The sequence below is a fragment of the Solea senegalensis genome, linkage group LG12 (genome assembly GCF_019176455.1).
Source record: "Solea senegalensis isolate Sse05_10M linkage group LG12, IFAPA_SoseM_1, whole genome shotgun sequence".
Taxonomy (NCBI): Eukaryota; Metazoa; Chordata; class Actinopteri; order Pleuronectiformes; family Soleidae; genus Solea; species Solea senegalensis.
The window spans coordinates 1,323,870-1,350,460 of record NC_058032.1 but is presented as its reverse complement, the minus strand read 5'-3'; the positions used below and the strand labels follow the sequence as shown (position 1 = coordinate 1,350,460).

The 26,591-nt window shown below is 39.4% G+C and overlaps 2 protein-coding genes across 3 annotated transcripts; one reads left to right on the top strand and one right to left on the bottom strand.

The window, feature by feature from the left end:
- Positions 1-4,221: 4,221 nt before the first annotated feature.
- On the top strand, positions 4,222-6,377 carry lbx2 (ladybird homeobox 2). Its single transcript, XM_044040611.1, has 2 exons — positions 4,222-4,955; positions 5,440-6,377. The coding sequence occupies exons 1-2, from the start codon at positions 4,631-4,633 to the stop codon at positions 5,901-5,903; spliced, it is 789 nt and encodes a 262-aa protein (XP_043896546.1). The 5' UTR covers positions 4,222-4,630; the 3' UTR covers positions 5,904-6,377.
- A 6,246-nt stretch (positions 6,378-12,623) lies between these two features.
- pcgf1 (polycomb group ring finger 1) lies at positions 12,624-20,530 on the bottom strand. Of its 2 annotated transcripts, none has more exons than XM_044039508.1 (9): positions 20,369-20,530; positions 17,269-17,374; positions 17,029-17,181; positions 16,852-16,923; positions 16,133-16,238; positions 15,997-16,039; positions 13,845-13,931; positions 13,026-13,106; positions 12,624-12,808 (listed from the first exon to the last, which is right to left on the bottom strand). In XM_044039508.1, exons 1-9 carry the CDS (start codon positions 20,453-20,455, stop codon positions 12,758-12,760), a joined length of 786 nt encoding a protein of 261 aa, XP_043895443.1. In that variant the 5' UTR covers positions 20,456-20,530; the 3' UTR covers positions 12,624-12,757. The 2 variants fall into 2 exon arrangements, with proteins under 2 accessions (XP_043895443.1, XP_043895444.1); XM_044039509.1 differs by having other exon boundaries at positions 13,845-13,928.
- Between the last annotated feature and the right edge of the window lie 6,061 nt (positions 20,531-26,591).

Genomic DNA, 26,591 nt, shown 5'->3' with positions numbered 1-26,591 from the left:
GTGATGGTGCGTTTAAGGACAGCTCGGGAAAAAAATGGTTTGATATCGGCCTGATAAAAAGCTTCAACGTCCTTTTAAAATATTACAAAGAAGCCTGATATCTGCAGGCTGCGAGGATTTCACTGCAGCGTCTCACACTGGAGCCTCTGAGCTGCAACAACAGGCCTTTATTCTGACAGCAGGAAAATCACAGGTGGAAATTATCAAACGTCACATGGCTGAGTTCCTTTTAGCTTCCCCCAGCTTCACTGTGCAGAGGCTGGTTCACTGTCACACTGTCCTGACTTAACAGAGCCCACCCCCACACGCACAGCCTCAACATAACCAGGTAATGCTTAACCTTTACCTTAAATCTTAATCTATCCACAGCTCAAGCCCTTAACTTAATAAGTTCCATAAGAAATGAGGTTCTGCCTCATTAGAACCAGGTTTTGGTCCTAACAAAGACACACACAATACTTCTTGTGATAAATTTGAAAGAGCTTTTTGTTTTATGTGTCTTATAAATCTTCCATTCTCAATTAAAATTGTGTAAAAATGCCCAAATATTGCATTTACTGTGTGATTTGGAATAATTTTAATGCAGTAATCGTGTAGAGCCATTAAATATCTGCATATGGTCATTGTATTAAATAAATATGTGGCAGTGGTGTGCACAGATGTTCCGAGGGGGCAGGGCTGAAATGTGTTTATTAATTTATTTTCACTACATAAGAAGACACCCATTCTATTTAAAAGAAAAAAACATATTTAGGTGTTGAATAATAATTATTTCATTTCATTCAAAAAACTAAAAACCTATAATATTATATTATTTTATTTACGTTTGTATTTTTGTGAGCTCTCATGTCCCAATGTTTTTGTTCATTTTGATCCCTTATATAAGCCGAAATTAGCCTCAGGCGATAACTTAGCATATTTACATGCTTACATATTTATTAATATACCTCGTCCCTATCCATAAATTAATATATTTATATATATATATATATATATATGTATGTATATATATATGTATATATATATATATATATATAAATATATATACACATATATGAGGAGAAGTCAGAAGAAGTCGCACTGTAATTTCATTATTTTCCATTTATGATTATGACGTTTTCACTTGAGCCCCCTGTCCCCTGCAATGTCTGTGCGCGCCACTGTATGTGTTGAATATTGATGCCACACACACACGCACACACGCGCGCGCGGATACAGTCCATCACGCGGCCAAATCCATGTAGGATCAGATATTTCCTGCAGAGCCTCATCAACACACACCTTTGTGAGGCCGCGCACACAGACACAGACACACACACTTACAGTGTATCCCGTGTATCATGTTATACTGAGGGGCGTTTACAGCTGTTTAGTTTCATAACACAGGCCGACACGCTGCTGCTGCGCGAGCACACACTTCTTTCTTTCTGTTTTTTTTTTGTTCGTTTTGCAACAGGAGACACAAACGCAGCCACAGTGGCCTCAACACCACATAAATGTAAACTAGTTATAATATAAAACCTCACAATAAAACCTTTAATTCTTAGGAATACAATTATATATGTATAAATGTGTTTTCTTGATCAATTGTTTGATATATATGTTTAAAAACAGTTTCTGATAAAGGTCAATTGGATGGAATGATTGTATTCAAATGCTATTTCAGTTTGTTTATATTTTTAGATTTAAAAACCGCTTTACTGTCTGTAAACAAAATTATCCAACTCAAGCAAATCGAAATTAAAGGGAAAATGCGTTAAAAGACGAAACCATATACGTGTGTGTGTGTGTGTGTGTGTGTGTTTATCTGTGCGTAAATCACGCATGTAAAAAAAAATCCAAACGTCTTGACCCGGCGATGAGCGGTAACGCGCACTGTAACTAATGCCATTATTTCCAGGATTATTATTGCAGTTGTTGCGTTTGTCATCACCTTCCTCTCCGGAGCGTTTTTTTCATGTCATTCACGCGGAACGCTGCGAATTAATTTGGTGATTAATGAGAGAAAGAATGACCTTTTCTACCGCGTGGGCGTTTGTTTCCTCGTTGATTTGTGTTTTCGTTCTCGAGCCTCAGGACAACACTCACGGCCTAAAGGTGACCAATGAAATGTAAAACGTGGCACATAATGAACTGCAGGAGGGCGTGGCTCTGTTTGATGAATTGGTCCATATGGAGACGTGATGTTATTATTATTGTTATTGTTATTATAATGATAATAATGTTCCTCCTAAACTAACTTCTTCTTTTTGGGAGGTAACGGCGAAGCGAATCATCCAATTAAATCCCCACATGACCTGGTGATTGATGATGTCAGCTGCTCTGCTTCTAATTAACACTTAAATTAAAGGAGGGGGAAAAGTTTGGGAGCAGGTTGACTTCAGACCTCACATCTTTTAATTCAGTCAGATTAAATGTGAGGGTTAATAATCTACAGTGAGGGTCACAGCGGCTGCAGCAGGACAAATAAATGTAGTAAAATAAGAAATAATAATGTTCAGATAAGGTTTCCTCTTCCTCATAAACAGACATCAGTGACATACGTGTTTCTCAGCTCCTGGAAAATAAACACATTTCTATATATGAGATTTTAAATTTGAATCCACTTGTTTTTTAAAGTAAATCACGGTCAAACGAGTAGAAAATGATCCAGTGTGAATCTAAAGTCCTTTCTGTAAAACACACAACAGCATTGAGGCAATTAAGAAACAACGAAAAAACAAAAAAAATAAAAAAGGATTATACGTCACAGTCTCTGCTCTTCAATCTCTTATTTCTGTGTCTTAAAACCAAAATGACATTAAGTGCTCAGACGCTGCAGCCTGGATTTCACCTGCTGTACCTGCGCTTTGATCACGAGGATGTGATCTTTTCCCAAATTCCCAAGCTAAATTTACTCGCGCGCTCCCGCTCGTTATGGAGAAATATATATATATATGTATACATATATATATATATATATTATTCAAAGCAGCCACAAAAGGCTGGACCTCCAAGGCACCTAATAGAATTTCCTGCTGTTTTTATAACGTTGTCCCTAAACCAATGTCACCATATGCTGCTGTTGGCACAGGGATCTCCGCAGTGGCTTCCTGCGAGCCAGGTTTTTACCCAAATACGATTTAGTATTAAAAGGAAAATACCAGATATAGGTAGAAATAAAAATACCCAGCGTTTGTTTTACCCAATCTCTGGAACGTGGCACAGGATTTTATATATTACGAGGGTCAATTGTGTGTAAAGTAAATATTCCACGCCTTTTCCTTGCAAATAATAATACAATCTGATGCGTATTTCGTTCTGCCTAAACGAATCTCGTGTCCAAGTGGCCACAGAAGCCACATGCGTAAAAAGCGTCAAATAAAACAAAGGTGTCTCGCCTCTAAACGCACGTACCTGCTGCTCTCCTCGGTGTCCAGCTCGATCCCGTTTTGTCTTTCTACATCAATAAACCTCCCCTCCAAAAAGAAAAAAAAACATCTCAATCTCCGTCCTCAGACACTGAGTCGCAGCACGGCGTCGCCTTTATTAGACGCTCGTTTCACGCTGTAGCGCATTAAATTACACTGTAACACTGAGGTTTTTTTACCTGCTGGGTCATAAGGACGCACGGGTGAATTACCGAGGAAAAAAGAAAATAGTACATATGAGAATAAACGCTATGAACAAAGGGGAAAATATACAATTTCAGTAAATCAGGGATTTTCTTACGTTTGCTTTTAATTTATTCCCCTGGGAATTCAATGAAAATCCCTCATTTTGTGAAAGTTGAATTTGTTTAAAAAGAAATAAAACCTTATTGTCACACTTTAGCTATTTTTTGTTAATAACCTTTAATAAATGAGTTGCTCACTGTGACTATTTTAAGCCCCAAATTCCACTGCAACACGGTGTTAGATTCAAATGCGCATGTTACTCATATAACGCTCTGTGCGTAATTACGCACCGAAATGACAGAGTGGATATCACGGCTGGAGACCACTGTTGGCTCGGTGTTGCTCCAAAACTTTCCCGTGACTGCTGCTGCTGTTGCTGCTGCTGCTGACAGTGTTTCAATGACCACCATCAACTCTCCCTTTCTTGAAGAAGAGACCAGCAGAGGGAAACAGATGCATAAACATTTGAGGCCATCTTTCTCCTCGGCAGCAGCAACAGACTCCTCCTATTCCCAACGTCCAATTAGTTATTATGGTCCGGCCCTTTAAGACGCAGCAGCGGGTCAGCAAGTAGTGTAGTGTTTCTCTAATTGAACTTCGCCCAATCAACAATAACTCGTTAGCAGTCGCGTTGCTTTTTCTTGCTGCTCGAGGCAGCTTTTTTGTCGCTCGCAAGGATTCACCCCCCTCCACTCTGTGACTTCCTAAAGATCTGCATGGAGCTTGGCAGAGGGACTGCGAATCTCTGAGGGGGAATAGCTGCAGTTCGGCTGCCTCTGCAACTCCGCGCCAGGAGCATGGTTATTTTGGAGGAAAGCTCTCATGCGAACTAAGTTGCGAGCTCTAAAAGTGTCAACATTTAGAGCGAGTCTTCGATTAACCGACGAAAGGACGCGCTTGTGGACGCTTTGAAAACGACCACTTGAATGAAATAATCAACTTTTTGGGGAAAGCAGCGACTCTTCGGGACTGCGATGACCTCTAGTAAAGACATGAAGGCGGGCTCTGTGTTGCAGTCCAGCGGCGAGGAGAGGAGACGGGCTCCGCTGGACCAGCTGCCGCCGCCGGCCAACTCCAACAAGCCTTTAACGCCCTTCAGCATTGAGGATATCCTAAACAAACCGTCGGTAAAGAAGTCGGTGGCCAGGATCTGTCCGCCGAAGGTCCTGGAGAAAGTCACGGGCTCTAACTCGGCGAGGAACGGGATCACCACTCCCTCGTCGCCGCTGTGCGCGCTGGAGGAGTTGGCGAGCAAAACATTCAAGGGTCTGGAAGTCAGTGTGATCCAGGCAGCAGAAGGTAAACACTCTACTTTTGTAATCGTTTACAGATTTCCACAAAGACCAGTATCACTTTTTAAAAACAGTCGTCGGTGCAGTGAAGCGTGCGCAGACACCAGGCTGCTGCTGGGTTTGTTTTTGGCTTTGACAGCTGTGCAGGAATGTGTGCGACGGTGAAAATGTGACATTTACGCATGAAAACAGAAATATATTATGACCGCTGTTAAATAAATACTACAGCTGGGGACCACAGCAGTTTACATGCTGTTAAAACAGAGTCGTCGTGAGCAGAAAGTGTCACATGATTTCTGTTTGATTGACGCAGATTACAGTAGAACAAGTTTATAAAAGTTAATTTCATGTTGATTTTATTTCTTTTTATTTTATCTAAGGACATACATGAGGCTGTGAACAGAGGTCAGGCCTCTGCTGAGGAGGTTAGGCTTGAGAATTTGCAGTTGTTTGATTTACTCACGTGTCTCCACTTTTACGTTACCTTTAAGGTCGCGAGCACGTGAACGCATTCGGACAGAGGCAGACGTCGAAGAAGAGGAGAAAGTCGCGGACGGCCTTCACGAACCACCAGATCTACGAGCTGGAGAAGAGGTTCTTGTACCAGAAGTACCTGTCGCCGGCCGACCGTGACCAGATCGCGCAGCAGCTGGGCCTCTCCAACGCGCAGGTCATCACCTGGTTCCAGAACCGCAGGGCCAAGCTGAAGCGGGACCTGGAGGAGATGAAAGCGGACGTGGAGTCGCTGAAGAAGATCACGCCGCAGACGCTGCAGAAGCTCGTGAGCATGGAGAACATTGAGGACGCGCAGGGCGGCGGCTCTGAGCCCAGGTCGCCCAGCGTCTCCCCGACCTCGCAAGGACACCGGGCCTTCCCTCAGTCCCCGTCCTCCTCCAGAGACCAAACCACGGACGAGTTCTCGGAGGACGACGAGGAGATCGAAGTGGACGATTGACAGTGAGAGGAGGGCCTGTGGTTTTCAGCAGCAACGACAGAGAAAAAAAAGAGTGTTATACAGAAAAAAGGGGCATTTTTTCTTCCCAAACTTTTGCACGGATAATGACACAAAAGGAGAATATTCACATTTAAACATTTCAGGAAAAGTTCTCTCCTCTTCCTCCCACTTCTGCTCCTTGTTTTCGTCCATTTTTAATTTATTGCTGGGACTTTTAAAGCCTGTCGTTTAAATTTCTCCACAATATCTGAGGAATATTTGATTTTCACAGACAGACTTTACTGTGTAAACATTCTAATATTTCACTCTAGTGGAGAGGGAGGGCTGTGTGTGGAAAGTTGTGCAATTAATTATTTTGTTTGCCATTTATTCGGATTTACCAAATATTTAAATGCCCCCCCCCCGTATTTTTCTGTGCACAGCAGCTCCGCCTCCTGTGTCACTTCATCATCATCATCACACCTCAAGATTCTGACTCTTATTTTATTCTTATTCTTAATTTTTTATTTTTGTCCTGAGCGAAACGAACGTGTGTTTGTGCAAAGCATGCAGGCCTACAGTGCGCAGCGCAAAGGGGAGGCGTCGCCATGACAACACGACTCTCACGCCACATAATGAATTTGTGTATATAGGTCAAACATCCTATGGTAATTTTATTGTAACATTCTATTTAATCAGCATCTATGTAAATAAAGGTTATATGATATTTCAAAAAAAGAGAAATGTGTGATTGTGCACAAATAGAAATCAGGTGCTGGGAATATTCTGATGAATAAATGTGTCTTTTTTAATTTTATAGAAACAAAATAGACACATAATGTCATTCACATGTGTTACAGGGATGTTTGTGAGCACCACGGGGCGTCTGTGTCTCTATAGGAATGTCCTGAGACGTATAGGAAAATAACAAGTGCTGGATTTGTCCTCAGAGGTTAACACAGCAGGATTATTCACACTCAAACCTGCTCTGTGCCTGGTTAACAAAAAGAAAGAGAGAAAAATGGTCGCCTTTGAATAATTGACCCCTGCTTTTAGCCTACAAGTGGCACAACTTCAATTAGCAGCCGCCCGTTGCCTTTATTCCCATTCTTTGGGCGGTCTTTGAATGCATCTTGTCACAAGAAGGTCCGGGTCTGGCTTCGGCGTCAAAGAAAAGCTGCTGCGCCTCCTCCTCCGCCCCCGCGCCATATGTTTTCCTCCCTGCGTCCGCGTGGATGGATCGTCCTTAACACAACTAGTCGACATGATTGATTAGGTTAACCCGCCTTTGGCTCAAATAAAACAGCTTCCAACCAGCCGTGCAAGAGGCTATAATGGCACGCATCTGTCGCCCCTGACGCGGGTTTGTTTGGAAAGAAAGTAAAAGAGAGAGAGAGACACAGAGAGAGACACAGAGAGAGACACAGAGAGAGAGACACACAGAGAGAGAGTCTGCCATGAATAGCAAATGGATGAGTGTGATGATCCTAATGAATAAACCTCAATGAGAGGCTGTGGAAATGCGACGTGCTGCTGACCATTTGTGTGTGTGTGTGTATGTGTGTGTGTGTCATGTAATGTAATGTAAGCTATTTAACCTCAAATAATTAGGAAAACTAAAACTTGCCAAAAATATATTTAAAAAAAATATAAAGAATAATTTAATTTATTAAATCAATAAAAAGTAAACTAGTTATTTTATTCTAAAAAGTCTCGCAGCAAGAGGAAACTATCCTTCGTTTTATATGGAATTTATTTATTTATTTATTTATTTATTTATTTAATAATTGGGGTATAAACAGCCATTAAAATTCAGCTGGAGTTTATATAAATTAATATATAGGAAAATAAATGAGATAAAAAAAATAAAAAAATAATAATAATAATATTATGAATAATGATACAATAATAATACAATTCGTTTCTTGGCAAAAACATAGTGATTTAATTCAGTATTTTTTTCACCGTCATTTATGCTTTAAAATAAATGACTTAACTAAAATAAGAATAGAAGTCAGCAGAAGAGTGTGAGTGTGTGCGTGTCTTTTCTTTTCTCTTCAGTGAAACAGAACAGACTGACGCTCACAATAGAAGTAATCGGTCGGAATTGCGGAGGTTGAAAAGTCAAGTTATGCCTTTGTGTTGTTTGGAGACAGCGTGAACATCTGTAAACATCCATGTAAAACAACACATGTCTCCCTCGCTCTTCCTCTCGCTCTGTGTGTTTATACTTAATACTTTTATTCAAATATGAAGGATTTTAATGGTTACCACGTTTATACTTTATTATGAACATCAACACCTCACGGAATTCTCCTTTAAGTTTTAAATAATTCATTATAATTTTGACGTTGTCGCATATGTCACTTTTATTTAAAAACAAAATTATTATTATGATTATTGCTTAAATTATTTTTTAATTATATAACACAGTCACTTCATATGTAAATTTAAACTGTAAAAGTAGAATTAATATTAAATATTAAAAATTAACAGTTCCATCAATAAATGACTGTAATAATAACCAGAGGCGGACACAGACATTTCAGGAGGCCGGGGCAGTTATCATTATTTATATACAGTATGTATTTATTTCACATACCAAACACATTAATGTTTATTAGGCCTATATTTTATTTTTATTTAGATTGAAATGTTTTTTTGGGGGGACAACATTTCATCATTTAAACTGAGATTAATTTGAAGCTTTGGGCAACATGGAAAATTTAAAATGAGGGGAAAATGAATGTATAAAAACAAGCACATTTACCTGCTCAGAGGGTGAAAGGACAGGTGTCTGTCTGTCTGTCTGTCTGTCTGTGTCCATGTTCATAACTGACCAGTGATATTTTCACAGCAGTTTCCCTGTTTTGGAAAAGAAGCAGAAGAAAAAAAGAGGATGATGGATCTTTAAACCCAGGCCACATTTAGATGGATTTTATGGATTATAATGAGAACACATTTAAAGCCTGGGGGAGAGAGAGAGGGGAGAGAGAGAGGGAGAGAGAGAGAGAGAGAGAGAGAGAGAGAAAACATTTTGGGGAATTTATTTTTCCATCATCACAGAGCCCTGGAGGAACACACTCAGGCTTTTTCAGGGTTGGCTGTAATTTGCATGTGCCAGTGTGTGTGTGTGTGTGTGTGTGTGTGTGTGTGTGTTGCAGACTGGTAGTTGTGTTATTATTCATTCAGAAACCTTCTTGGCCACAGGGGCCTGATTTAAAGAAGAAGAAGGAGAAGAAGGGGAAAAAGAGCCAAAGGTTCCTTTTCACTTTAAGATACATTAAGGTTAATAAGAACATATTCAAATATCTTTTCAAAAGGGCAAATATGAATTTAAAAATGTAAATCCTTTATTCCACAGTTACTACTAAGAAAAAAATGCTCCCACTCCAAAGAAAATGATGAAATCTAATCTTCATTTATCAGATTAAGTCCGAAAAATAAGGCCCAAAATTATTATCATGATAAAAAAAAGCAGATCACTAAACAGTCAGATATTGATGAGGATTGACAGGCGAAGACAAAGTTATCTGTGGGTTTAATCTCTCCCGTATGAAATAAAATGTTTGTACAGGGCATAAATATTATATTTATATATGGGTCGTTCTAGTATTAATATTGAAGGAAAAATTATACCACAATATCTTATTGTTATTGGCGTTGGAGACACATACACATAGATATCTTATGTCCATCGTCACAGAGCAGTGTGTGTAAAAGACAAGTAGAGATTACAGAGTCAGGATTATGTTTATAACTGTGTCGTTTAATTATTTAATGCTAAAAAAAACAAACACATTTTTCTATCTAGTGGGTGATATCAGGTGCTGCAGCTCAGTCTACATAAAAGTGTGTGGAGACAGAATAAGATACTTAATCAGCTTCTGTCAGGTTTCCAGACTTCCTCTCTCAGAAGAAACAAGTCTGCCACCTAGTGGCCACTGAGATCAGTGCAAAACAAGAGCCTGGTAAAGAGAGACAGCGTCCAGTGAAAGAAGTGGATTATGTTTGCATTTTAAATAAGTTTCTTTCTTTTGTTTTAATTTTCCACATATGATGGAATCAGATGAAAGATCAATATGTATATATACATATGTGTATATATTTTATTTACTTAAAAAAATACCATTATTAGTAAAAACGTCATTATCGACAATAGAAACAAAATCATAGTTTAGTTTTGGCAACAACCACACACATGGCTTCAGTGTCAATATATTGAAGAATATCATACAATAATATAAATAAAAGAAAAACAGTTTTAGTATTAAAGTAACTCTAAAAAGTAATTTTAACTCTGATTCAGATGACGACCAAAAACACTTTGGAATAATGTTAAATTTGACTCTTTTGCTTTTAAAGTAACGTTAAAAAAGTGAAATTAAACTCTATTCCAGAGTGTTCTTGGTCCTAATTGTTACTTCGACTCTTTCTAGATTTACTAAAACATCTAAAATGTACTGCGTGGACATAATATATAATCATATATGATATTAAGGGCCATACTTCTTATGAAACTAAAGAGGAAAAAAAACATTTATTTCAGTCTGTAGAGTCAATAAGACTCTAACAATTAATTCATTACTTATCGACTATTAATGGAACCTTTTTGACAGGTCACAGTAAATTACAGGTGTAAATCATTTTAAAACAAGTCAAAATGGCTGCCGTGAAAAGGTTCTATATTTAATCTAGTTTGAAAATTGATGAACGTTGAGGAAATTTTCCAACATTTTATGACACTCTGTGGTCCGAATCAAATGAAGAGACAAAAGAACACTTCATTAATCGAGAAAATGATCAACACATTACTCGATTCTAAAAAGAATCCTTAGTTATAATGATAAATGTAAATGTAAATAAACTTCATAAATGTTTGTTAGGGTTAAAAAACTGTTTACAACTCATGTTATATATTTGAAAATGCAGTTAGAACTGAATAGAAAAGCATTTCATAGAATATACAACAACAAAAGCTGCTAATTGTGCCGTTTCAAATCATGACCTTTCAGTTACTGCACAAACATGAACAAATGTGGGGATGAGTTTCATGGTGCACAGTGTAAACACAGAGAGATGAATGTGTGCCATGTGAACATGAACGTGTTATTCTTAGTGCTCGTGTCTGAAACAGCAAACCTTGTTGAAGGAGCAGAGTCCACCGCTGGTTTTTCTCTGCAAGCCTCTAAAAACCTGCAATAAAATATCAGCACAGTTAGTGTTGTCACATAAACATTTAAAAGACGAGGTGGAATGTCAGCTGGCTTAGCCGCCACTTTTTTCATTTTTGGTAACTCTGGCAAGTATGAGCTGCTAAGGGGCACTCTGACGGACGCTGTGTTTACACATCATAAGGAGCAGATAACTGCACGGAGGGAGATTTTCCAAAGTCTACAGAAAAGAAACCTGACAAGGGTTTATCTCCCAGTGAGTTTGCAGGTCATAAATCTACAGCAGAGTCAGTAAAGCTGAGGATGGAGCTGGGAGACATGTGGGCATTTGTTTGGCAACAAGTCTCTGAAGAAAAGATGCTCTTGAGTTGCATTATTGGAAATGTGGCGCTCCAGCATTTGATTTTCCCAGCTTGGCTCACACTACTGAAACCAAAACGTCAGCAACACTCGCCGTCTCTTGCAAAATAAACTCTCCCACATTTATGGAAACACAGCGAGACTTTGTGCCGAAGGAGAAAAAAACTCCTTCTGAGTTTTAAACACAGGTTATCATCAAAAATATGAACTCTTCTGCACATGTACTGCAGTTTCAGGGTATTTCATATTAAATAATACACATTTTTATTTTAGTAGTTAATTCTTATTTAACTAATTCACATTTTCATGTTATCTTTCACTTAAGTAATTTTTTTACCAAATAAAATACAAATTTCTTTATCTAGCCAACCAGAAAGTAGCAATATATTAAATAGCCACCAGGGCGCGACTCCATTAGTTGCAAAAAAAATAACTCGTAAATAACACCAGTAAACATGTTCCTATGGAGTGAGGCTCTAAATCATGAGTATTTAAATAGATTACTAACGTTGAGTGCGGCACAAAACGCAGATTAAAGAGATTTACACAATAAATGTTCAAGTTTAGCAACTTTTTTCACTTACCATCTTCTTTTACCATCAGAGGCGGAAAAATGAAAATAATCCAAACAAAAATCAGTCATCAGCTGCACTCATTTATGAAAATCTGCATAGAAAAACCATATTGATCAACACAACCATTACAAAGTTAACATTTTCCTTAAATGACTGGAAGAAAGTCTGAGATTTAGAGGGAAAAACATGATCAAGTGTCAGACCACATTAGTCCTTCTGAAATGAAGTTAAAATTAAAATGAGTTAATTAACTGGATGTTTTACATAAGCACCAATTAGAAAAAAATAAGACAATAAAAATGAAAAATCTGGAAACTAAAAAAACAAGATGGCAGCTTTCCTGTTGTGTTTGGATGATGGTCATAATTTATTTTTCTTCAACCCGACCTTCTACACACGTGTACTGATTTTCACACTTTTGATAATTGTGCTGTTCAGGGGGGCGGCACACTTAAACGCCACATTCACCAAAACCACTTTAAGACGTAAACGTTCACCAGGTCCGATGCGGTCGCAGAAACCTGTGAGTTGTGGGGGCGGAGAAAAGCCTCGAATAAGAAAAACAGTTTAGGTTTAAAATGTAACATAAGTCACGTTATCTAAAAAGAACAAAGACATGCTCACCACACTCGTAGTTTTTCCCATTTTAAATTTATTCTCAAAAAATACAAAACAAGGAAAATAAGTATATGTACACAAACACTATTAAAATAGAATATGTATCGTACAAAATATGTACAGCTTTGCTCCGACTGAAAAGCCACTCCTATCTGCTCCTTTTGTCCTTGATGGTGTAGTGAAGCACTAACGGCTGAGCCTAGGAGAGAAAAAAACATTATTTCTGTTAATCCGACACAGTCAACGTATGCTAATGTATATATGTGATATATAAATATTAGCTTTCAAGCCTCAGGATGTTTGTTGACAAATTCACTTTTTATTTTATTGTAGAGTAAAATAGAAAATGTGCTCAAGTGTGAAGGAATGTTTGACATTTGTTGGCGGCGAGGAGCCGACACTGGCTCTTACTGTACCTTGCCAAACCAGTGTGAGAGCCATAATCGTTTCATGGTCATGTGATCGGGCAGGGACTCGTTATTGAACAACATCTGGACCTGTGGAAGAGACCACACACACACACACGTGAGGGGGGGTGTGCTGATTTTAACGTGTGAACAACGACTTCTGTTCATGACAAAAGGAAGCAGGAAACAAACACGGGGACACTGTTGCAACATCAATGCAAGTTTGAAAAATGAAACTTAATCACAATTATAAAAAAAAAAGTGAGTCCTTTTTTCTTTTATTGAAGATTGAACCGTCTCACCTCTGCTTGACATTTACCAGGGTCTTTGAATGCATCTCGTTAGCTCTGCATTACTATCTCTCACGTGCTGAAATTCTGAATATTCAAATCGTACTTTTGCAAGAAATGCCTAATCCCTCATCTCAACAGATTACTGCTACATTTATTTGCTGTTAAGATTTTGTTTCAAGCAACACTATGCAACTTTTTTAAAAACCCTTAAAATCTTTTAGCCGGCCGAGCTGCGAGGACTAACTTTTGATCATGAATCAAACAATTTTAATAATAGATCTGTAAAAACCAGATCTGATTATGTGAATGTTTCCTTTACTTTATCACTTAAAGTGAATAATTAAGGGTTTTGAGAACATCAGTATTTTGGGAAACCCTAAATCAACATTTTATGGCAATTTATGGCCCAAGTAATGGAAGGAATAATTGAGGAAATAATCGACAGATTAATTGATCAAATCCATGTTTTTGGTGAATACATAGAATCTTTCATACATACATAATTGTATGAAACGTGCTGTGGACGATGACTGACCTGGTGTTTCTCCACGTTTAGCCGATGACACAGCACCTTCCGTAGGTGTCTGACTTCAGCGCGCACAGAACAGCGGACAAACTTCTGCTACAGTGACAAATGAAAAAAGAAGAAGACGACACCGTAAATATACAGACGTGTAACGACAGCAGTCAAAGACTCAGACACGTGAGGCGTGTTAGGCAGACGCCTCGATGTCCGCGTTGTATCGCAGGTTAAGATGCACATTTACTCAGGCGCGCAGCTGAACCGTGGAAAATCACTTTTGTTGCTCATGTGTCAACAGAATCAACTGCTGTAGAACTTACTTTACGCTGCGAGCACTGACTCACATTTCTGCTCTCGCTGTTCAGTTCAAGTAAAAAGTGAAAAAAAAGAAGCCTGACAGTCAATAAATATCTCTTTAGTTTTGCTTGTAACACGAGCAGAACTGACTGTGCCGTCTATAAAGTGCTGTTTTTAAAATGTGAGCATTTTTAAGCTGCCTTTTTAAAATGTTTATGCAGCACTGACACATTTCCACATCTGTAGGAAAAACAAACTAATAACGAGGAAACGGCGTATTGACAGGGTGTGGCGTTCTCCGGTTACAATTTAGATTTACAGCTAAAAAATAAAAAAACAACCCTGGTTTCTGCTGGATGTTCTCCAGTCTCACTTGACTTATTACACACGGTTAAGCCTTACAGCTAAATTTCCCTTCCCCCTCCGAACGCAGCACAGGACAGTATTTCTTCTAAAGCCGAGGCAGAAATATCATTTACCAAATTTCCACCTCTGTAGAAAGCGTGGAGGACGAGCGGTCGTGCTGCGTGTCCAATCAGCGCGAAAGAGTAATGTGTTAGCAGAGGTTAAAGAGTTACAACGCAGAACGCTCACCTCAGGAAACTGATCCGACAAAATACCACGGGTCGTGTTCTTGTATTAACGTGGATGTTCCTCATCGATTAGTCTTTTTATGAATCTTGTATTAGACACAACAATGATAATGATATTAAATGACCAGCTAAAGGTGTGAATTTATAGACATTTTGTTTAAACCCTAATTATAAACAACCATAATCAATGTGCTGAAACATTAGCAGACTCATTAAGGAGTCAGAACTCTATTTACTTGGCTAAGAAGAGGAAATTTTCCCCTCGCTCTTCATGTGCCTACAGCCTGGAAAAAACAAACACCAATGTTAAATATTACTTTGTAATTTACTCGTCTCGTCTGGCTTGCTGGTCTGTGTCTCTACATAAATGTGTCTTGTAAGCCCTTTTTATTTGGCCTGAGCATATTTTCTCTGCATGTCACAACAATAAAAAAATGATTAAAAACCAGATTAAAAATCTGTTTTTTTTTATCTTTAAATACAACATCGCAGAAACATTACATCATACATTCAAATTGCACAAGAAATAAATTCTAACATGTCAACTATCATTACATCTTTATCCAAAAATAAACCTAAACTATGATCAGTGACTTTCAGAGCCACACAAGTGCTCCTGTACGACGACGGTGCCCTCTGCTGGCCAACCGGCCTCATCGCAGCGAGCCTCACTGACAGCTGGCCGGCGTGGAGAATAAGCAGCACAGCAGAGTTTGACATGAGCTGTATGTTTCAGTTAAACTGCTCCACCCAACAACCGTGACTCAAGTCTCAACTCAATCCAACCTGAGCCGAGTTACACGCTTCCATTTCCCACGTCCAACTTTGCTGTCTGCCAAGTACTGTGCACTTATGTTTCCATTTGTCTTTGTTTGGATTTGATTTGTAGACATTCAGAGAACAGTGTCGTGACAATTTAGGCTTTGCATAAAAAAAACACACGGAACACTTTAGAACACTCTAGCTCGGCTGCAGTACACTTATAAAAAATAAATAAATAAAAATGATTGGGCCGGGTAGGAAATGAAGAGAGATTATTTCTATGCTTCACTGATGCACTTGTCCCACTTATCTATGTCCCAGTGAGAGAATGTGGCGTCATCAGCAGACTGCTGATTTCTGCTGATTTCTGCTGCAGATGTCAGAGTGCCGTGTATTTGTTTAGCAGTTAAGGGCAGAAATGACTTGTTAAGGCCTAAAAATAAAAAAGAAAGAAAGAGCCCCCCGGAGACTCTGAAACCACCAATTTGACCTAAAACACTGAATAAACTCACCTGAAGCGTCAACTTTGTCTTGTCTTTTCCAGCAAACGACGGACTGTAAAAGATAAAGCAGAAGAGACACGGCGGTGAAAACACGTCTGTGTTCACCGAGTCGACCTGTGGAAACTGTGTTTCCTCTCTGTCTTACCTTAGCCTTTCTAAACAGAGTGAAACCTGCTCGTCATATCTGTAGAAGTGAGCTTTGGAATGGTCAAAGCTTGTGTACGGTAAACCTGCAGCATCAGGTACGGAATCTGGTGAAGGGGAAACAAAGAAAGATGAAGAGTGACTTCAACTAAATCATTCGGTCTCTGTATCATCCTGGTGTCACTTTGCCTCTCAGTCTTGGCCTGAGAGCTGCAGGATGTAAGAGTCACTGCACGTTTACATTTTCATCCACCACCTAAACCTGTGGTTGTGCTGTAGGGTGAGGGTGAGGAGGAGGAGGAGGAGGAGGAGGAGTTCCCCTCTGACAGATCGCTGTAAAACACAGCAGCGGCGACGTTTAAGACTGATACAGGCTCATGGTGAGCGGCCAGGTGGGTGAATAACCACTACGAAGAATGACCGGAAAATACCCACCAGATATCATACAACACATTAATCACTGGATGAATATAACTTGAAGGAGGTTTGGTTGAAGAGAAGAGAGAATTACAGGATTTTAATAATCCTGTAATTCACTACACCCAATAAATGTCTTTCCAGTTGAATGCATTACATTTGTGGAAAGTGTCTGAGTAGTAAGTCTGGCAATATTAAGGAAAAAGAAAAAAATAACAGGCTCATTGTGTCGTGCAATAATTCTACATAAATAGAATGAAACCAATTCAATGTATTAAAGCATAAAGAGAAGCTGAGACTTACCGTCCCCTGCAGGTTGGATGACTCTCTCTAACCCACGCGACTGATAAAACTCTTTTATTCTTTTGTCTTCACCTGTTCAGACAAAGACGTGGACGTAAAGAGATTCATTTATTAACAAACATCACAGGGAAATTGTGGCTAAACAAGTTTACAGCACAGAGAGCGGGCTCGACGTACTTTCCTGAAGTCCAGGCACCAGTTTGTAGACGATGTCTTGCATGACTCGATCCAGCTTGAGGTTGAGTAAGGGCTGGGTCTCGTGGATTTTGATGTTGCACATGGGACAGTATTTACTCGTTTGCAGGTATTTAACGATACAACTTTTACAGACTGCAAAGAGAAGAAAGACGTAGAAGTTTGTGAATATGAGATGAAAAAACACTTTGAATAACACGAGTTGAACAGTTAGAAACTCACAGGTGTGCAAACACTCAGTAATTGTCGTGGCATCGATGAAGTAGCCCGCACACAGGTAACAGACGATGTGTTCGTTCAGGTCCTTGATCTTCAACTTCACCTCCTCCTGATGAGACAAATGTGTGGTCGGTAAAATTCCACGGAGCAACATAACAAAACAGAAACTGTCACAGATGGCTCTCAAAACTCCAGACAGACTGATCGGGCAGAAATTTGCAATTTTACAAATATTACAACTGGCAAATTATTATGCATTAATCTGCAAATTCACAAAAATACAAACGTTTTTCATCCAATTATTTATTCTTTCTCATGTTTTTAATAGTTAGGTTTTCATAAATACTGTAAGGCAAACAATTAATGCCAAAAAAAATGATTTATTCCAGTCCAGGCACTCACAAATGGTTTTGTGAGTCAAAGAGCTTCTTATCTTTACTCATAAGTCCCTCCAAAATATTTCTGGGATCATTCGTCACACCAGTAACTCTACTGCACTGGGTATGTGTGTGAACGGCATTTTGTATCGGGCGAGCTAACACAGCGCACACACACACACACATCAGCAGTTGGCAGCTATTTAATGCCTGCTTCATCAACAAGCAGCGCAGCCAAGTATAATCTCATCCCGGCCACTTCCCCTCCACATACAGTGATTTGTGCTGCGAACTAATTTAACACCGCTGTCAGATCCTTACATGATTTACTCGGTCACTTAGCAAAAGCCCGGTGTCACCATCAAACTGAGAAAGTCTGACATGATTTGTGCAACATCGCTAACCAAAAACACAGCTTGAGATAAAATGGTTTCCATATTTTTGCAGCTTTTAAGAGGCTGTCACTACAGAGTGACAGGTCGTGTGTGTGTGTGTGTGTGTGGGGGGCTCGAGGGTGCGCGACAGTGTTGAAACGATGATGTTATCATTTATTTTAAACATAGATTTAAGCTCATGATAGAACCCAGCTGTTGCTATTAATCGATCTTCATGTTGACTTTGTTAAAAAAACGTCCCAAGCATGAAATAAAGATTAAACCATCAGGAAATGGCACTAAATTGGTACTGGTTCTTCACACGTCACTACAGTGTGTTTCCCAAAGACTGGGTCATCTCGCAGGAGGTTTTTCGGTCCCCAAATAAATTTGCATTACTTGGCTAAGATCTGTAAGTATATGTTTGAAAAAAACACGCTTAAAATTAAGTTTTAACTTGCCTACGATACATCTCTTGGAATTAATTTGTTTACCATTTCAAAATGATATTAGATGTCACAGATGTTGCCATACATTAGCTGCTACATTATGCACAAATTTGACTGATTGTGATTTGGGTCAGGTTAGTTTGAAGCCTGATTTATAGTCCATCACTTGACACTTTTAAAGTTTTGAGCAACAGAAATGGACAAGGAAAAAAAAGGCTCAACATTACCTAAAGCCCAAGTCTGAGTTAAAAATAACATGTATCTCTAAACCTGCTGCTTTGTCAACCCAGGTTTTCGACACCAGACTCTGAACACGTTTACATAAAAAGGGGCATGTTACGCGTCATCTCAATCTGTGCCAAATTCGGCACAGATTGAACCAAAACTGCGACGCCTGCTTTGGTCAGAAGTTACAGGTTATTACAAAGACAAGCTATAAAGCAGAAAATGACAGCTTGTTAGGGTTAAGTTATATAGCCTCAGTGCATTCTCATTTCCTCCTGTTAATGTCTGACAGGACAGCTGCTCACTGTCCCGTGCTCCGTAACTGACAGTGTCCTATAAAAGAAGCTGACATTAAGATCACTTCAGCTTTGTGCCCTAAATGTGGGATAAAGCATAATCAGTGTTCTAACAATACAAACATATACGGTTAAGTGAGTTCAAGCGCAACATCACAAGATCTCAGAAGTCTCCCACTGAACAACACTTTCACACCTGGGTTGAGTGGATCTCACCCGAAGAGTGATGAGTGAAAGTGCAGTGTTTCAAGCTCAAACTGAAATTACAGCTTGAAGCAGCATATGTTGCCACGGTGATCTTGCCACGGTCAAAGAGAGACACTTTCTTGACACAAAAAACCTCTGGCTTTTGTTTCATATACCTCATAAATCCACTAATCTGTGTGGTAATGCAGGTTGTTCCTCTGCTCTCAGTGGCACACATGTAACTCATCCCATGATGATGATCCATGATCCATTCATGTGCAATAAAAACACTGTCATTCACTGCAAGCAGTTACTTATTGTCTTTAATGTAAAGTCTATGGCATTTTCAAAAGTTAATAATGCGTACATGTTCTATATTAAACATTCATAGATGTGAAAATGCATGTTTTACCGTGATTATCTTATCTTATTACAACCATCACATGAGGACTGAGCACTTCTCTTGTTTTATGGGTAAAAGTGGAGCTTAAGTAGAGGTTGTCCGTGTTTCACTGTGAATAAACCTGGTTATAAAGGACTTAAATGTGCCCGCAATTCAAACAAAAGAGCGTGTTTAAAGTTTAAAAGGCTCCGCGCACACATTCATTATCTGACCTTTATCGTCCGCGTGTAACAAGCAAACTAAAGAGCGTTCTTACGGGGACGTTCGGTTCCACACTAAAAGTGGGTTTTGGTCCGTGAACAAAGTGGCGTCCTTGTTGCCGTTAAACAGTCGGTCGGTCGGTCAGTCAGTCAGTCAGTAACGGACCGCCGCTACTTCGTTGGACAACAAAACCAAGAGCCGAGAGCCCGCGGAGGCAGCAGCGGTTCCCGCTCCCGTTCGCTCACACGGTGCTTTAACTGCTCACTAATCCCCAGTTGCGCCGATGAAAATTGCCCCACGTGTGTGGTGATGTGAGTAAAAACAACAGTTAATTCACGCGGTTCGGGCAGTTTGGGTCAGAACAACACGGGTGGACACCCCCACCCCCCCGTCTCTCTCCCTCTCTTTCCCCGTTCACGCATGCTCACACACGGCTCTCTTCAGCATCGCTGTCGCTCTCGCTCCATCAGCGCAGCGGAGAAGACAACGATCTCCCCCGTGAGTGCACGCGTTTCGGTCGGCTCTGCCGCGGTCCCGGCCCCCGCACCCGTCCTCCCCGGTGCAACCGAGCTCCAAACTCGCGGCCACTCACCTCGTTCCTCAGCGGGTCCAGTTTGTAGACGGACTGTAGCTGATTTCGTAGCCGCATCGCTATGGCCATCGGACCTTGCTCCGCCATCTTTGGGAATTATGCTTACTTCCGGGTAAACCGGATGTGTCATTTTTCAGCGCGCTGGAGAAGGCGGGTAAAATCTGCGAGTGAAAATAAAACAGCAATAAATAAATAACGACATAAACACATCAACGTGGATAAAAATTGTATTTAAAAACTTGAAAATATTACATTTCACTTGTATAACTTTCCAACGAAGGAATTCACAAAAATAAAGAACTTCCAATCCAATCCAACTTTATTTATAAAGCACTTTAAAAACAACAGCTGAAAGTGCTGAATCAGATAAATAAAACAAATAAAATGTAAAAACGTGACAATACAATACTGTAGAAAGTATAAAAACACCACTAATAAACAAGTCATGTAAAAAAACTATATATATATATATATATATATATATATACAGTTTTTTATATATATGTATATATGTATAAATATATACATATGTACATACACACATATATACATATATATATATATAAAGGAGAAAAATACCAACATCTCATACTGGGTCAAAAGTCAGAAGCATTTAAATAAAGTCAGGGTAATGGAGAAATAACTTATAATATTAAAACAAGAAAGGAATACTAAGTTAAATTTTCACACTTTGTGTATCTCAAGAAAACATAGTATCTAATCAAACTAAGTCCACTTGTCATAGATAATCATGTGCTTTTTGACCTCATAGATGTTTTAAATGTATGAAGACCAGCTGCTTACTTAATACTTATGTAGGCAAACTCTGGTCTGGCCTGGTGAAATTTAATAATTTTTCAATCCAAAGGAGATGTTTGTATACCCAAAGCATGCAGCTGTCCAGGACTGTCCAGACTTTCACAGGCCTCAAAAGCCTCACCTCAGTTTCCCTGATCAAAAATGTGGATTAAAACAGGCTGATGGAAACACGGCCAGTTTCAGGTCTGTAACCTTAAAGCACAAGTCGTTGATGTTCTTTCCTAAATCCTTATGATTCTTGGTTTGCTCTTCAATCAGGGATGTCTGTGTTCAACTATTTTGTTATTCTCTACTCTGGGCAATAGAGGGCACTGCAGTCATATGCTTTAGCCACTTGTTAGGACAGTGTTTGTAATTTGTTGATACGTATTTTATGTCACATGGCAAAACATCTCCCAGGACTTTATGTACTCATGAGTGAAGTATAGTTGCTGTGAAGGAGAAGCCATTTCAAATTATGTATTCACCATAACCACTTTCTTCTGCTCAGCGGCTCCGGCCTTTGAGTCAGCATCAGACATAATGTTCAAAGGTGTTATATTCCAGCTTTTACCATATATTTCAATTTCATGTTTATTTAAGTACACTTGCAAACCACTTTATGGCAGGAACATGTGGGCTATAGAGTATACACTCCTTAATTACATGTTAGAAGCCTCTTGATAAGGTTGACAGATGTATTTGGCACCGGCCCAGGTTACAGAGCACGAGCTAAGACACAAACATAGCCAAAGGTGTTCACAGATAAAGGCTGAAGTGTGGGAAAAAACACTGTTAAACCAACCACAACCCTCAGCAACACGGTGAATGCGGTGGGTCCTGTAACCTGAGTCCCCCTCACACCCTGACACCGACAGAACACAGGCAGGCAGGCGGACGGACGGGAGGACTGCATGCACTCCAATTAGATCTGGTAAATTATGGCCGACAACATGATGTGCTTCTCAAAACACGCACACACGCACAAAAACACTCCATCACCATGTTGTACAATTGAAAATATGCTTTCATACTCACCTATGGCGATGTAGTGTGATGTAATTTGTATTAATTAATAACAAAGTCATTATTTGGACAATTAAAAAGAAAGAAAACAACCAACAGCATGAATACAGCGTTCACATTTGCAACATCAGAGCAAAAATAACAGATCTAAACTAAACTAAAACAGAAAAAAACAAGAATAACTTCATTGTTCTGTGTCTCAAAGTAGAAGAAAATAACATATCGAGCCTATAACTCTCCTTCACATCATGTCTTTCACATTTTTTAAAATAAAATCAAGGAAATGATTCAGCATTCGACGATCTATACATTTCTTTTGTGAACCTATTTAATGATATTTAGGTTTTCACTTATTTATTGAGCAGTTTAGATAACTTACATGTTAGTTAAACTAATTATTACCAATGCATTATTATGAATAAAAAAAAAATGGGTCTAATCTGAGTTTAATTGGCTTTACTGGCCTCATCTTTGTGGTGGTAACCCCTTTCACTCAGATGAGAGCTTGTGACTGTTGTGTTTGAACCCTCAGACTGTTTGGGGCGGTTGAATGAGTACTTCTCTCCCCTCCTTCAACAACAACCATGGAAAGGGCTCTTGAGAAAAGCACAGAGCCATTGGCCCCCGGTGGCCAGCGGCACAGAGGACTGTGGTTGAACTGGGCAGCTCCCAGACCTAAATATGCGTGGCTATGTGTGAATATGAAGCGGGGCGTTGAAACGAGACCGTGTGTGGCCTCGAGCAAACATTTCTCTAGATAATCATGTGGCTTCTGTGTTTGGGACAATTATTTAAATGGACAGTTTGTATTGTGTTGTGCAGGGAGACGTCTGCTGCTTTAGCTGCACACACAATGCATCTGGGTTTCTTACACAGACGTGGGCAACAACCAATTTGTTTTTCCAAATTCATACTCACAATTATTTCATTATGGAAAAGAATGAAAAGTTTTAGCTTTGTGGAAAAAAAAATACATTTCCAAAATGGGGGGAGAAAATGTATTCCTGGAGTTGCAGCTGAATTAACGTCTGCCCTGTTTCAACAGGTCGTCGCGCTGGTGTTACATGTGGAGGTCTCGTTGATCCCTCCCCAGAGGGCTTCCAACCTGTGGACCACCCAAAAGCTGCCATCCGAAACAAAGGCTCGCCCTTCATTCATCCTTTTGTGATTTCCCAGTGTAATGGAATGACTGGCAAGTTTGTCTTATTCCTACGACCACAGTGAGTCTCGAACAGCAGAAAATGTCAAGTTAAAATCTGACATGAAAGCTTAGTTTCGTGGGTGTCAATTGGTCATTTGCTTGATCAAATAATCCCCCCCGTGAAATGTTTAAATTACAAGGTGCTGTGACAGAAAATGACTGCCATTTTAATTCAATAGGTTTGACTGTTGTCTTATATTCTTTATTGTACATGTTTTGCATATTATTTAATTCAACTGTAACTGGTGATCTGAGTAATAATAATAATGATGATAATAAAAAAGCTGGTCACATTATCATTCATGCTTATGTTTTCTAAAGAAATATAGCTTACATATTGTAGTGTACAAACTATTTATTGATTGACATTTCTCAAAAATGTTGCTTGAAAAACAGTTAATTTTGGCATGAAAGCTTTGTTTCGTGGTGTCTGTTGGTCATAATTAAGTCTAATTGATGCAATTTTTTGCTTAAACGTGTGGCATTTGTCAAACGTTTTGCTTAAAATAAATCAGTGTGCAAGCTATTTCATGAGAAATTAAAATTTGGCATGAAAGTGTTGTATTTGCATGTCTGTTGCTCATGTTTAAGACTCATACTCACTGCAGTGTTCCTTTAGATGTTGAGATGCCTCCAAAATAACTTAGAACATGCAAGCTCTTTATTTATAAAGTTATTTTAGCATGAAAGTTGTTTTGTTTTGTTATCGATAAATAAAACTCATAATAGATTTTAGTCAAAAATATTGCTGAAAAGATAATTGGAACATGCACACATGTGGGCGTCTATCCTCATGATTAAGACTCATGATTGATGCAATTTTCACATCACTCATCATAAAATTGTTTAAACCTCAAAACAACTGAAAGAAAACATTGTTTTCCAAGTGCATGAGCGCCTACACAGCATCATTCCTTTCTTCACATTCTCTTCTCCATTCATCCATCTGATGAAAAACGTTGTAACACCTTAGGTGTTTTTTGTTCAGACAAAAAAGACAAGTGCTTATGAACAAGGACTAAATCAAACTGCGTCAATTTCAAAAGAAATTGGGGGGACGGAGAAAATCACACGCAATATATTTTCATTCTTGGCAGCCTCTTGCAGTTTGAAGAGCCGCTGTGATCAGTCTCGCTTCACCGAACTTTCATAGCTAGTCCTTGTGTGTCCCCCGCTGTCTGCCATTTCCTCTTGCCGTGTAACGTCTTATCTGTTGGATCTGCGAGGTCACTGCTTATCTGACTGACAGCTGGGCTTTGACTCTACGCAATATCCAAATATCCTGAGGGCCTGGAGGTGCAGGAGGACCACGGCATCGCACAATCCACCGGCTCGGGAAGCAGCAGAATGAGAGAAAGAGAGAGAGGAGGCAAAAGAGCCGGTGGCGAGTGAGAAGATCAAGACAGATCCTTTAATTTATTGTCATTACTCCACGTCAAAAAGATCCTGGACAATGATCTCCTATTTTCGTGGCGTGTCTGTAGATTTGCCAGTTATATTTCTCCTGTCCTTCACTTTTATTGGAAATAATTAGTTTATCTCATGCATCAAACACCTTCCAGGGACACAAAGACAGGTATAGATTGTGTAGTGACAGGAATTAAAAAAAAAAAAGCAGCTATATTACAAACATATTCTGTATCTGCCTGTCCTGAAGTTGGATGTTAAATATTACTCCGCCTAATCAAATCATGCATGAGGAAACTCCTTCAAACTGCTGAGCTATGAATCATCTGGAAACTCACAGAACTGATAGAGACCCCGTTTACCTCTGTCCTACACACCGTGTGCCAAAACAACCAAACAACCACCCTGCTACTAGAATCTAGGTTCGACGAGGCCAAAAAAGAGGCCCCCATTCTCTTCCTCCCTCTCTCTCTCTCTCTCTCTCCCTCTCTCTCTCAGAGCAATCAGAGCATGCAGGGGTGGACTGCAGCCTTTGTCTACTCTGCTCCAGCAATTGGCCGCCAAGTGGCAAGCTAATGACAAGAGCCCTCTTGGAATGACTCCAGCACAGCACTGTTTGTGCTATTTGATGGGCAAGGGCATAATGACTGATGTAGGGCAAGCCCTTAGGCCTCTCCTTAGCTGGCACAAAACCCAAACTCTTCCAATATCACAATCTGAATCTCTTTGGACTGCTGCTGCAACAAAAAAACCTGCATAGGAATTTTTCTCTGTGAGAAAATTGTACAAAAATGTCCCGACAGACTTAGAATTGCAAGGAAACCATGCAGTCACACGCAGTGTAACTGAACATTATCTCAAAGAAAATTGCACTGTTTTGATATTTATACACTTCATACAAGGACAGAATACTCACAAATCAAAAGGGAAGCTTTAAACGTCGCCGATACTTGAGCACCCGTGACTCAAATCTCTGCAGACAGCGCACACGACACAGAGGCGTCAAACAAACAGGAAGTCAATGAGATAACGTCTGCCGATGCATGCCGTGATTACAGTGAATCACTTTTTAAAAACATCGTACTCTTCTTTTTATTGACACATCTAATATGCCACATTAGTTGGCCATGACGGCATGTTGTTGTTTCTTTTCTGACTATGTCCATACTATGTTTTTATTAGAAATATTATTATATTTCTAATAAAAACAGCACTTAAAAACAAGAAAAAGACAATCACACACTATGATGTAAAAACAGAAGGGGAAAACAATAAGTTAGATGAGGAAATTAAACTCATTCAAGGCTGTAGCTATAGTTAATATCCCAAAAAATGCAATTTGGTATTGGTACAGCCTGCAGTAACCACAGCCAAACTAATCAGCAACAATAAATATGTACATTAGCATGAATGAATCCATCATGAAAATAGTCCTTAAGTGCTGCATTTTACTGTTTTGACACACAAACAGCAGAGGTCATTTAAAAGAGTGATGGTGGAATTACCAGCAGAGCTTAATCCACCAATCTAAGTGATCATCCAGACACACATGGGTTCAATATGTCTTTGATGTAGTACTGGAGCAAGTCCAATTAACTTTGATGATAAGTGACAATATGTCAGTGTATTATCAAGCTCTTGATATCAGTAGTAATTGTAAAAACTGAAGTCCTCCGTTCAGATAAGGTAGAGGCCGAATAATGAATGACAGGAGTGGAAAAGAACAAGTCTGTCGATCAGAACAGTGTCAGGGAAACAGAACTCTTCGTATTCAATCTTATTAATGAGGAA

Coding starts and splice junctions, on each gene's coding strand:
- pcgf1 (XM_044039508.1), bottom strand. CDS start 20,455: ATGGCGGAGCAAGGTCCGATGGCCATAGCGATGCGGCTACGAAATCAG. Junction 13,932..15,996: donor AGACAAAGTTGACGCTTCAG/GTGAGTTTATTC, acceptor TTGTCACTGTAG/CAGAAGTTTGTCCGCTGTTC. Junction 12,809..13,025: donor TCTCACACTGGTTTGGCAAG/GTACAGTAAGAG, acceptor TTTCTCTCCTAG/GCTCAGCCGTTAGTGCTTCA.
- lbx2 (XM_044040611.1), top strand. CDS start 4,631: ATGACCTCTAGTAAAGACATGAAGGCGGGCTCTGTGTTGCAGTCCAGC. Junction 4,956..5,439: donor TGTGATCCAGGCAGCAGAAG/GTAAACACTCTA, acceptor GTTACCTTTAAG/GTCGCGAGCACGTGAACGCA.